The following is a 12,458-nucleotide window of genomic DNA, read 5'->3' on the forward strand; positions in this document are numbered from 1 at the left end:
AACAATAAGAGACTCTCTGCTCCTCTCCCAGGAGAGGATTCCCCTGCCATGGATAAGACCACCCAAGCCTGCTTTGCAGGGGCACTTAAAGGTAAAGGGACCCCTGACCATTAGGTCTAGCCGTGGCCGACTCTGGGGTTGCGGCACTCATCTCGCTTTATTGGCCAAGGGAGCTGACGTACAGCTTCCGGGTCATGTGGCCAGCAGGACTAAGCCGCTTCTAGCGAACCAGAGCAGCGCACGGAAACGCCATTTACCTTCCCGCCGGAGCGGTACCTACTTATCTACTTGCACTTTGACATGCTTTTGAACTGCTAGGTTGGCAGGAGCAGGGACCGAGCAACGGGAGCTCACCCCATCGCGGGGATTCGAACCGCCGACCTTCTGATCAGCAAGTCCTAGGCTCTGTGGTTTAACCCACAGCGCCACCTGCGTAAGCAGGGGCACTTAGGAACACGCAAAGCTGCCTTTCGCAAGGCAGTTAACTCAGGACTGTCTATACAGAGACTGGCAGTGGATCTGCAGGGCTTCAAAACAGGGCATAGGCCCAGACCTACCTGGATCTGCCAGAAATTGGGCCTGAGCCCTTTTGAATGCAAAGCAGGTGCTGGCATGGAAATCTAGAACGGTCACTCTGGAAGCCAGTACACCATTATTCACAGCCCATTGCACAGAAGTGAGTGCATGCTGTGTGCAGGGCTCCACATGTGTGTGTTGTGCGTGTGTGTACGCATGGCCATGGCACAAGACATTCGGAGCATTGGCCAAGATCAAATGTGGCCGATGGACCAGAAAGGTTGAACCCAATTCAGAGCATTGACCAACTACAGTGGTACCTCGCAAGACGAAAGGGTTTTTCGTTTTTTGAGTTGCTTCGCAAGACGATTTTCCCTATGGGCTTGCTTCGCAAGACGAAACGTCTTGCGAGTTTGTTTCCGTTTTCTTAAAACCGTTAATACCAGGGTGCACCTGTGCTTCGCAAGACGAAAAATCTGCAAGATGAAGAAACTCGCAGAACGAATTAATTTCGTCTTGCGAGGCACCACTGTACACCAATCTGCCCCCCTCCCCAAAGCAGTGCCTTTGTTTTATAAGGAAGGAACATTAATGATGACCACAGCCTTCTGTACAAACGCAAAAGGGTTCACATCTTTTATTTACATTCAAAAACTCTGCCATGTACACAGTTTCAAATATTATAACGAAAAAGGGTGGGAGCTGGAGGGGGGGGGAACCCAGCCAGAAACCCCCACTGATCAGAACAGCTAACCTGAAATGGGGAGCAGGTAAAATATAGGTTTTGCAGCAGAACAGGGGTTAGGAGAGAACTGGGAATCCTGGCATGGGGAGTTTCTGATGTTTTATTTAAAAAAATAAGTGGGCTTGCCATTCTTCATTAAACCCAAACTCTTGTCTCGCTCTCTGGAACCTCTGCCTCATCCTTATGCTCAATGGGAGCAGTCAGAAAACACAAATAAATTGTCCCTTTTTATTTTGAAGCCAGCAAAATCGCAAGGGTTTTCCTGACAAAGTTCACCCCCTCACAATCCCTGGGAGATGTTAATACTGGGGAGGGGGAGTAAACAAAACCCTTCTATTCTCTCTCTCAGAATTTAAAATATATATATATTATTCAGTTTCAACGGGGCCAAAATCTCCGGCCCCCTCCAAAGGGAAAAAAAAAACCTGTAAAGGTTTACTTAAAAAATAAAAAGTCATTTTTTTATCCAGCCTCCTTTCTTGGGCTGTATCCCTCAGTTGAAATGAAACTTTGAATCTGGAGGCATTAAACAAATGCCAGAGAACATTTTTTTAAAAAAGAAAATAAAGAAGAGTCTTCCAACTGGGGGTGTGATGGGAGGGAGAAAATAAACAAAGCCAGAAAAAAAACCCTTTTGCATTCAGTCTATTTACAGGTGAACTTTACTGGGGCAGGGGAGGATAGGTGGTGGGGGAAAGAGCTAAAACAAAAACGAAGAGATGCTTCTACCCCACTTCCTAGTGCCCTCTCTCTGCCTCTCCCCCAACGCTATGTGCATCCCAGCAAGTGAAAACAGGAACCTTCCTGGTTTTCAGTTTCATCATTCCGGCCCACCGGTGTCAGCCTCCGAATGCCATTCTACTTCGCAGAGAACATGGAGGTGGGCCAGGATCAACCCCCAAAGCGGGAGTGGGTCTGAAGCGAGAGGCCTGCAATTGCCAGCCAGAATCTGCCTGGAGGGGCAGCCTCTCTGCCTCCCGGGTGCTGGGACTACCAGCATCGCAAATACCCCAAGCACCTCCGTCTTCCGCCTCCAAGGAACTGAGGCTCCTTTTGCATACCAGTCCAGAGCAGGCTCCCGACCCTGTCCAGTCTTTTCTGCCCCTCTGGGATGGAAGCCCAGCGCAGAGCCGCCTGTACTCCCCCCTCCTGAGCTAGGGCTCCCCACCCCCCCTGGACGCAACAGCGACGGTTGCGCTGGGAACCGCCGGGGGCGGCAGCAGCGGCAGCAGCTTGCGAGAACCTTCCTTGCACTTCTGACAGTAGAAGATGTCGGGGACGTTGGTCTTCTTGATCTTGGCGCAGGAGAGGTGGATCCAGGTGCCGCACTGATTGCACTCGATCATGGGGCGGCCCGCAAATGGCTTCTGGCAGTAGCAAGTGATGAGGTCCCAAGAGTCATCCCCTGGAGGAACAGAGGAACAAATTTCAGAAATTTCGCTCACCCGCAATCGCACAACACACGTTTGGTTCTCTGGCTTGAAATGTATCACCGAGAGAACCTCAAGTTTTGTTTTTAAGTTTCTAGTCCATAAGACAACAACGATAATAATATGCTTGAGGATAAACAGGCAGCGCGTGATGAAAACTGAGAATCAAAGGCTGAACGGGTGGTAAATGCTGATTCGTGTCATTTACACCCTGCCTAGAAGTGGAATAAAACCATGACCAAAAAGATAAATAAATATAGAAGACAAATTGCCTGCCTACGTCAGGATAGGTGTATAGCAAGTACCCACTCCACCCTCACAGAGCTGAAAGCGTCAGAGATGTTTGCTATAATATGAGGGATGGGGAAATCCCAGATCAGGACAGACAGCAACCGCGTTTATTACCTATGTGCAAGATCTGAACCTGAGCCTGGGAAACACCCTGCTCACTTTGGCCCAAATCAGTCCACTCACCCCACTCAGTTAGGAAAGGGCATGCACAGAGACCTGCTGACTCGCTGGTCAACTGCACACTGCAGTTTTCCCAAGCTGGTACCCTCCAGATGTTTTGACCTACAGCTCTCATCGGCCTGCAGGCTGTGCTGGTCAGGGCTGACGGGAGCTGTAGTTCATTAAATTCCTGAACACCTCCCAGGTTGATGGACTATATGGAATTAGTGGAAATGACTGGCAGATTCCGACACCAGGGAAAAGAGACAGTGGAAGAAGGTTGGAAAAAGTTTAAAGACTATTTATAGAAATATTGTAAATTAATGAGTTAGAAAAATGTTGGAATGAAGTTACATGGCTTTAGTAGAAATGTTATAAGGAATTAAGTACAATTAGATTATTAGAGTATTAAAGGGAAAATAAGATTAAAATATGTTAAGATAACTATATGACAGAAAATAGAGGAAGATGGAAAGGAATTGCTGAAACAATTAATAGAAGTGGAAGACAAAAAGGGAGGTGTGAGGAGGTCCCTGAAACAAGTGAATGAAAGTTAAGATATTGAAATGATATGATCTGAGTTTTAAATTGTTTTTGTTTGGTTTGGTTTATGTTGTGTTGTGCAATGTTTATATATTGTATTGTATTGTTTTTTCATTTGCTTTTTTCTTTCTTTTCTCTTTTGTAGTGTTTAAAGGTAATAAATATTATTTTAAAAATAAATAAATAAATTCCTGAACACCTCTTCCTCGGAAAGATTCCAAGGCACCTCGCAGCAGCTTAAAATAGATTAAAAGACAGGGGCGCGAAATAATGAGCATCCCAGCGAGGCGGAACCTCGGAGATGCTTAACAAAACCAAGGCCAGGGTTGTATCCCTGGGGATTCTGGAGAAAGCCCAAACGACGTCACTGCTTGCTAGCCCGCTGGCAAAAAATGCTGGAAGAGGTGGACCTTGAACTGATCCACCAAGGTCCACCCTGATGTAGCTGAACTACAGCTCCCACAGGTCAGTCATTTGTTCTGTTCTTAATCTCCCAGAGATCTCACTGCTTTGTGAGGTCAACACACCCCGGAGGAATCAGGAAGGCTCTCTGGGGCGGTGGGCGTTCCAACGAATGTGAGAAGCAAAGCACATTCAGCTCCAACCCTCGCTTGACTTTTTAAAAAGCTTTCGCTAAATTAAAAAAAAGGACTATTATACTCTGGGCCCCACTTTTTGGGTGGGGGGAAATGTGTGCGGAGATGGGGAGAAGAGCCGGATATGATGCAGTTAAACAAAAACAAAACAAAGCAGCCCTCTCCTTTGAAAATTTAAGGGGCTTTTTATGTAAAGCAAATACTTAAAATTAAAAAAAACCAACAATGTAAGCTGGAGGTGTTTGATGACAGAGGAGAAGCCTGCCACTGGCTATTGATTCCAGAGGACAGTTTGGTGGAAACGTGAAAATCAGCTGAAAATCAGACGAAACTTCCAAAAACGCAGGGGGAAGCATTACCTGGCAACATACGTTGTGCAGAGGTTAGCGTGCTGGAAAAGGACCTGGGAGATCAGGGTTCAAATCTCAGCTTCACCTACCTCACAGGGTTGTGGGGATTAACAGGAGGTGGGGCAAACCATGAACCTTGAGCAACTTGGGGGGGGGGGAAGTCGGGATATAAACGCAACTAATAATGCGCCTATTGCTTTTACGCCCATGTATCACTGTGCATTAAGTTGCGTTGCCCGTGTCCCTTCCGGGACGCCTCCTCACCTGATTCCACCATGATGTCCTCGTCCATGACCCTCATCTCGCCTTCGCTGGAGCTGCCTTCCCCATCCTGGCTGGTCTCCGTACTGATCCCCCCTTTCCCTTCCGTGTCCTCAAGCTTAATGGGGAAGCTGGCGGCCAACAGCTCCGGTGGAGCCTGCACAGAGACCAGCGCCGTGGCTGCCGTGGCCGAACCCTCCTCCCCTCCGGGCCGCCGAGGCGCCACTGCCGCCCCCTCTTCCTCCTCAGAGTCCGTCTCGCTCAGGGAAGCCTTGTGCTTCTTCTCGCTCCGCTCGGCCTTTTTCAACTTCCGCTTCTTGCTCTTTTTGATGCGAGAGCGCTTCTCCCCCACCGGCTCGCCACCGCCGCCCCGGTTCCGCTTGGCTCCTCCGCCCGCATCCAGGGCGGACCTCCGATTCCGCTTGTCCTTCTTCTTGTCCAGGGGCCCCTTTGGCCCCGCCAGCGGCGGCTGCTGCTGCTTGCCGACGGGGTCCAAGTCAAACAGGGAGTCCTTGAGCTTCATCTTCTCCAGCAGGGAGCTGTCGGACTTGAGGCGGCGGAAGGCCGCCTTCTTCTTCGAAGACTTGGCCTTCTTGACGAAGGTCTCGATGGTGTGCAGGTCCGAGTGCGTCGACTCCCAGCCGTCGCTGTCCACCACGCTCTCGGGGCGGATGGGGGAGTTCGAGCCAGAGGGCGTCCAGTCATTTTCCTGTGGGGTTTGGGGAGGGCAGAGGGCAAGGGATTAATTCCTCAGGCTACTTTCCCCGGGTGCCCAGGACTCTCCTCTGCTCTTTCCTCCCAGAGGAGTGGGATTCAAGGGGGCAGTGGGGTTCCTGGGGGGAGACCTGAGAGGCAAGGGTTGTAGCAGGTGGTGTAAATAGAATTGCAGAATTGGAAGAGACCACAAGAGTCATTTAGTCCTACCCTCTGCAATGCAGGAAAGACTTTGATAATGCATAATGACTAACAGGCTTTGAAAAGCTGATATCAGCTGATAGCTCCTTTGTAGTCCCTGTGGATAGCTCAGTCAGTAGAACATGAGAATAATAATAATAATAATAATAATAATAATAATAATAATAATACTACAGTGGTACCTCGCAAGACGAAATTAATTCGTTGTGCGAGTTTTTTCGTTCTGCGAGTCTTTTCGTCTTGCGAAGCACGGATTCCCTGGGTATTAACGGTTTTAAGAAAAAGGAAATAAACTCGCAATACGTTTTCGTCTTGCGAAGCAAGCCCATAGGGAAATTCGTCTTGCGAAGCAACTCAAAAAACGAAAAACTCTTTCGTCTTGCGAGTTTTTCGTCTTACGAGGCATTCGTCTTGCGAGGTACCACTGTAATAATAATAATAATAATAATAATAATAATAATAATTTATTTATATCCCGCCCCCCAGCCGAAGCAAGGCTTAGGAAGCGGCTAACAACAGTAAAATGATACAACATTCTAAAATCATTTCAAATCAGATTAATGCCAACAATTGGGCTAGAGTTCTGTGAGGAACTTCGGGCTGTAGGTTCGCGCCCTGCAATGGGCAAAAGATTGCTGCATTTAAGGGGGCTGGATTAGATAACCCTCAGCTCTACAATTCTATGGTCCAATGGATCGAGTTCATCTGTTTTGCAGAATGAATTAAACTAAACAGCTTTGATTGGATTTCGAATAAACGTGCAATTAGTGGCTACGGTTTTGAATTTTATTGCATTATTATCTTCCTCGGAGGGTCATGCAAGCCATTATTCTGAACAATGCTTTTCATACAATATAAAAAGGAACTTATGTGCTAGCCTGTGCAGGAGCATCTTAAACGACACAACCCAAAGAACGTCAGGTTTCCTAGGAAGCAGGGGATGTTCTAAGTTTCCCCACCTCCCAAACATCTCCGTAGCCAGCACTGCATACAAACCATCAAATCCAGGGCGGGGCCACAGCCCAGGGTAGGCCACTTGCTCTGTAAGCAGAAGGTCCCTCTCTGTCTATGAGAGTCTTCCTGCCTGAAAACCTGGAGAGCCACAGCTGGCCATCAGTGTAGACAGTACTGAACCCGACTGACCAGTGACCTACACTCTGGGGGCCCTCAATCTTGAACTGCCATGGGGGCCCCTTTGCAACCAGCAACAGGGTCTGGGTAACCACTGTTAGCTTCATCAGTGGGGCTGCTCCACAACAGATCAGCACACCTTCACAGCATCTGGGCTACTGGCTGCCAAACGTTGGGATTGTGGAAATAGGTAAAGGTACCCCTGACCATTAGGTCCAGTCGTGGCCGACTCTGGGGTTGCGGCGCTCATCTCGCTTTATTGGCCGAGGGAGCCGGCGTACAGCTTCCGGGTCATGTGGCCAGCAGGACTAAGCCGCTTCTGGCGAACCAGAGCAGCGCATGGAAACACCATTTACCTTCCCGCCGGACCAGTACCTATTTATCTACTTGCACTTTGACGTGCTTTCGAACTGCTAAGTTGGCAGGAGCAGGGACCGAGCAACGGGAGCTCACACCGTCGCGGGGATTTGATTCGCCGACCTTCTGATCGGCAAGTCCTAGGCTCTGTGCTTTAACCCACAGAGCCACCCACGTCCCTGGAAATAGATGGAACAAAAATGTGGAAATGTGAAAATAGATGCACCAAAAAAATTAACCCATTTGAGTCATGCAACTCAGACTGGGTCTACTAGACGCGAAACATTTAAGCAATGTGGACAAAAGTCGCTTCTGGGGCCCCTCTCTTGATCAGTTTTATAGCAGATCCACCCCTGAGATGGACCAATGTTATAACTCGGGATAAAGGGAGCATCCTTTCCCTCGCTCCAGAGCAACGGTCCGCAGTGTTTTGTGGAGCTGTGGGCTGAAGCCAGGAGGTGCCACGTCCATCGCATTTAAATATTCATATTGATTTTTAACTCTCTTCTTAATGGCTTCTTTTATTTATAACATGTATATATTGCAGTTTGAATTCTAAAGAGCGCATTAAGATGCAGTACGTGAGAAACAGAAAGAAGCAATAAAAATACGGTTGAAAAATCACACAAAATCTATTACGAGCGCTACAGCCGGCAGAAAAATTAGTAAGCTGCTCAGTGGTCTGCAGGGAAAAGAAAAGTTTGGGAGCCTCTTGCCCTAGAAAATTTTCTGGCTGAAAAAAATGGAGGGAAAGCTACAGAAAGAGACAGACAAGAAGGTGGCAATGAGAGAAATCGAAAGAGTGGGAACAAGAAAAATAAGGGTGTCTTGCAAAAAAAACAGGCAAGTGAGTAAGTAAGCCTTAGTAAGTTGCACGAAAGTTGAAAATAAACGATATTCATCTTTATTATAAAAAAAATTTCCTTCCAGTAGCATCTTAGAGACCAACTAAGTTTGTTACTGGTATGAGTTTTCATGTGTATGCACACTTCAGATACACTGAAACAGAAGTCACTAGACCCTTTTATATAGCGAGAGGGTACATCTTTATTATGTGTACTTTTATCAACTTCCTTTTAAGCGACAGCAGAGCTCCCGGTTAGAATCCACATTCCCAGCACCACAAAAAAATTGTTCCCCTTGTGCAAAAAAGTGTCCCGCGGAGTATTAGAACAAACTCTGCCTAGAGAGACTAATTGGTATAAAGGGATTTAAAAAAATGGGAGCAGAGAGTACCCTGACAGCTGAAGCAGCAAACGTCTTGTGTTTGCAACCACTGAGCCTTTCAAGCAACACCCATAAGCCGATGCCTAACTTCTAAAACAAGAGGTATGGTGGCCCATCTGATATGGAAGTTCAATAAATCCCTGGTGTGGGGAGATGGACGGGAGCCTTCTTTAGCCCTAAGCCCTTGTGAGCAGATTCAGTGAAGTCCCAGGAAGGGCAGGTCCTTAGCAGGAAAGAGCAACTACAATTCCCAGCATGCACTTTGGGAAGCCTCCCGAGCCGTGCCGCATAACAAGCCAGGACATGTCCGCCCCCTTGCTTCCAGAACAGCAGCCTACACTTCCCAGCATGCAACACGCCCAGGCCTCCCAGCAAAATGGCCATGCCGCAGGGCATTCTGGGCCTCGTAGTTCCCGCGGGCATTTGCCACAGCTTCCAAGGGGCTCTGGCAACAAGACTGCGTGGAGACAATGCCGAGAGAGGAGGAGGCCAAGGGCTTAGGAGCGAAGGTTTGGAACAATCCCAAATGCACCTTTTTAGAACTTCACGGAGCCGGGTTTGGATTTAAGAACAGATCACAGAGCCTGCTTCTGGGAAGGTGCTAGGACAACCTCTGTACCCCGACACACACACCAGAAAAATATTAAACTGCATGCTTTGAAACTGAGCGGACGCATATTTGTTCAGTAGGATAAAAGGGGAGTTGGGGGGGCAGGATTATCGCTGGGGGGAAAACCCCCAAACTAACCTCCTTAGAGGAAGGGATGTAGCCAGCGTAGGCTAGGACGAAACTGCAGAACTTGTTGAAATCCTCAATAGTTCGCCTTCGCTTCTCCGGAGGCTGGTGAGACTGGGGGAGAGAAGCAGGAAGTGGGGAGGGGAGGTGTTAATGCACACAGAGGTAGCCCCCCCTTCCCCCCGGCCACCCACAAATCTCTAGGCTCTTTCACAACCGTAGCCCCGTAGGATCACACATACCCCACAACTGGTGATATTAAAAACAGGGGAGCTATTCCTAGAGGCAGGGGGAGAGAGAGAACTGAGCGGTAACATCCTGTTCCCGTCCCGTCCCCCCCAAAAAAACCACAGGCTCCCACAGCTAGAAATGCAAGTCAGGTCTCTCCCAGGACATGCGAAGAGTGCAAAGGGTTAAATATGGGGGGGAGGGGAGGGAGAGATGGGGGGAAAGAGCCTTTTCCGTCACCCACAGAATATCCTTTGCTTGCTCTCTCTCTTTTGCTAAGGGGGGGGGGGCGAGCACATGCAAAAAACCGATGTTGCAACCTTTCGGAAAGACTTTTGGCCTCCTCCAAGGGAGCAGGGATAAAAAAGGCAGGGGGAGGAAGAGAAGGGGGGTCCCCCGAAAGAACGGAGTCACCCCACGGAAACAAATGGGCCCCATAAAAAAAAATCCCAAGTTTGAGGTAGGGTTTTTTTTGGGGGGGGGGGATCAACCATCAAATACAGAGGCTTTTGTATTTTGTGTTTTTTTTACCTGTGTCTCCGGTTTGAGGTTTGGAGGCGGATCTGGAAAACAAGAACCGGGAAGGGGGTCAGTTGAGGGGGGTCCGGGAAGGGGACTTGCAACAACTCCACACCGACCAGCACAAAGCCAGGAAAAAAATCCTACTTTCTCCCCCCAGAATGAAGGCACAGGGATTCCCCCACCCTGGGCAAGTCAAGGGGGTGCCAGCAAGCCCTGACAGAACCTCCCGGACCCCTTATTTTGGGGAGGGGGGGTTCCCTACAGTCTTCAGAGGCTACGGTGCAGCCCCCCCACCCTGCCAGCTTTGAACCCTTCCCCAAATTTCCACTCCAAAATATATTTAGGTTTACACCTCACCCCCCCAAAAAAAATATACGCTCAAGACACGGAAGTGTCTTACCCCCCCATAAAATCCAAGATCAGCCCTAGACAGACAAGACACCCCGCCATTTCTACAGGGAAGCGGAAAGGGGGAAGCTGGAGCGCACCCCCCCAGACACACACACACCCAGGACGCTTGTCTCCCCCCCTTCCTGATCTGAGACCCCCAGCGCCCCCCAATTCCTTAATGCCCTCCAACAGACACCCCCCTTAGGAAGCCTCATTTCCTCATTGCTCTCTCTCCCCCCCCCGCACCCAACAGCCCCCCCCCGCCGCCCCTCCTCCACGTGCCTCCCCTCCCCCTCCCAACTTTCTTCCTCTCTCCCCCCCCACTCCGGTTTTCTCTCCGGTCCGACTCCCTCCTCTTTTTCTCCCCCCCCACCCCACACTTCCAACTCGCTCCCCTTTCACCTGGTTCTTCCTAGCCGCTCCCAAACACAACAGCCCCCCCCCACTCCACGACGCTGCCTCCATCTTACCCAACCCCCCCCAGCAAGGAAAAAAAGGGGTGCTGCTGCCCCCCATAAACTCTCTTCCTCTCTGCTCCTCCCCCCCTAAGTCTCCCCTCCCCACCGACCAGGCTCTCTCTGCTCTGACACCACCTGCCCCCCCCAAAAAAACCGGTGACCCCTTTCCACCGACGCACTTTGCCTCTTCTTTCCCCCCCCCCAAGCGCACACCCTCCCCCCCCCAACTCCAGAACAGCCCCCCCAAATCTCGCGGCCTCTTTTCCCTCCCAGGAGGGGCGTCCACTTTGCCCCCATCTTCCTTCCCGCCCCCTTAGCTCCCCCCCCCCACACCAACCCAACGCCAGCCCCCCAACCTCTCCCGGGAGGGGCGTCCACTTTTCCTCTCCCCCCCCCCACAACAAACCCACTCGCCCCCCTCGCAACTCCAGCCCCCCACACGGCGGGGCTCCCCGAAATCCGCGTCGCCGGCCCTCCTCCCCCCCCCACACACACTCCCAGCCCCACAACTGGGGGTCTCCGCAGCCTCTCCCCCCCCCACCCAAAAAAATTTTTTTTCCTTGGGAGGGGCGCCCCCACAGAAGCTGGTGGAGAAGCCCCAAAAAACCCCACAGCCTCAGCGGCGTCGCCCCCCCCCCGCCCTAGCCGCCCCCCAAGTGTGGGTCTGCGAGGCCCCCTTTACCTTCAGGGCTGGGCTCCGCCATAGCCGGCCCCCTGCCCAGCCAGCCAGCCGGCCGCCTCTCCGCCCCGCCGGTGCCCGCGACGGCCGCGGGGCTCGGGAACCCGCCAGCGCCCCCCAAGCCGCGAAGACCCTCCCAGAGACCCGCCGCCGCCGCCGCCGCCGGGAGACCCTCCTCCTCCTCCTCCTCCTCCCTCCTCGCCCGCCGGTGCCGCCCGACTCCGCCGCTCCCTCCTCCCTCCCGGAGGAGCCCCACAGCCAGGCCCCGCCCCTCGCCGCCGCAGAGCATCTCGGGAGACCGAGTCCCCCCGCCGAGGACTCCAAGTCCCGGCAGGCGCAGCGCGCGGGGAAGGAGGGAGGGAAGGAGGAGGGAGAGGCGCGGGGTCCGCCTCTTCCTCTCACAGGCTCCAAAATGGAGGGAGAGGAGAGGGGCATGCTGGGAGATGTGGTCTGGGAAGGGACGCCCTAGGAAAGGAGATGGGGAGGGTGGGGAGAGGGGGTTAGATAGAAGGAGGGAAATGGGGAAATATGTGGGAAATTATTTATGGACAGGCTGTCTCTTTCCCCCATTGATGGCAGAAAGTGAGGAGGAATTAAAGAAGCTTTTAATAAGGGTGAAAGAGGAGAGCGCAAAATATGGTCTGAAGCTCAACATCAAAAAAAGGAAGATCGTGGCCACTGGGCCCATCACCTCCTGGGAAATAGAAGGGGAAGAAATGGAGGCAGTGAGAGATTTTACTTTCTTGGGCTCCATGGTCACTGCAGATGGTGACAGCAGCCACGAAATTAAAAGACGCCTGCTTCTTGGGAGAAAGGCGATGATGGCAAACCTAGACAGCATCCTAAAAAGTAGAGACATCACCTTGCCGACAAAGGTCCATATAGTTAAAGCTGTATGGCCTTAAACGATTGGTTCAAATTGGG

At 51.1% G+C, this 12,458-nt stretch overlaps 1 protein-coding gene and 1 long non-coding RNA gene across 2 annotated transcripts in view; one reads left to right on the top strand and one right to left on the bottom strand.

Moving 5' to 3' along the window:
• LOC309355948 overlaps positions 1 to 1,714 on the top strand; it is an 80,680-nt gene extending 78,966 nt beyond the window's left edge. The window contains exon 2 of the long non-coding RNA XR_014162659.1: positions 831 to 1,714. This is a non-coding gene — a long non-coding RNA (uncharacterized lncRNA). The remainder of the gene's footprint in view (positions 1 to 830) is intronic.
• Positions 1,123 to 11,838, bottom strand: PHF23 (PHD finger protein 23). Its single transcript, XM_081886886.1, has 5 exons — positions 11,538 to 11,838; positions 10,017 to 10,048; positions 9,270 to 9,371; positions 4,895 to 5,600; positions 1,123 to 2,666 (listed from the first exon to the last, which is right to left on the bottom strand). The coding sequence occupies exons 1-5, from the start codon at positions 11,821 to 11,823 to the stop codon at positions 2,416 to 2,418; spliced, it is 1,377 nt and encodes a 458-aa protein (XP_081743012.1). The 5' UTR covers positions 11,824 to 11,838; the 3' UTR covers positions 1,123 to 2,415.
• Between the last annotated feature and the right edge of the window lie 620 nt (positions 11,839 to 12,458).

This window comes from Podarcis melisellensis, assembly GCF_964234715.1.
Source record: "Podarcis melisellensis genome assembly, chromosome: 13".
Lineage (NCBI taxonomy): Eukaryota > Metazoa > Chordata > Lepidosauria > Squamata > Lacertidae > Podarcis > Podarcis melisellensis.

Excerpts from the sequence above, each read along its gene's own strand:
- PHF23 (XM_081886886.1), bottom strand. The coding sequence starts at position 11,823 with ATGCTCTGCGGCGGCGAGGGGCGGGGCCTGGCTGTGGGGCTCCTCCGG. Across the intron at positions 10,049-11,537 it reads GGCGGAGCCCAGCCCTGAAG|ATCCGCCTCCAAACCTCAAA; the intron begins GTAAAGGGGGCC and ends CTTGTTTTCCAG. Across the intron at positions 9,372-10,016 it reads ACCTCAAACCGGAGACACAG|TCTCACCAGCCTCCGGAGAA; the intron begins GTAAAAAAAACA and ends TCTCTCCCCCAG.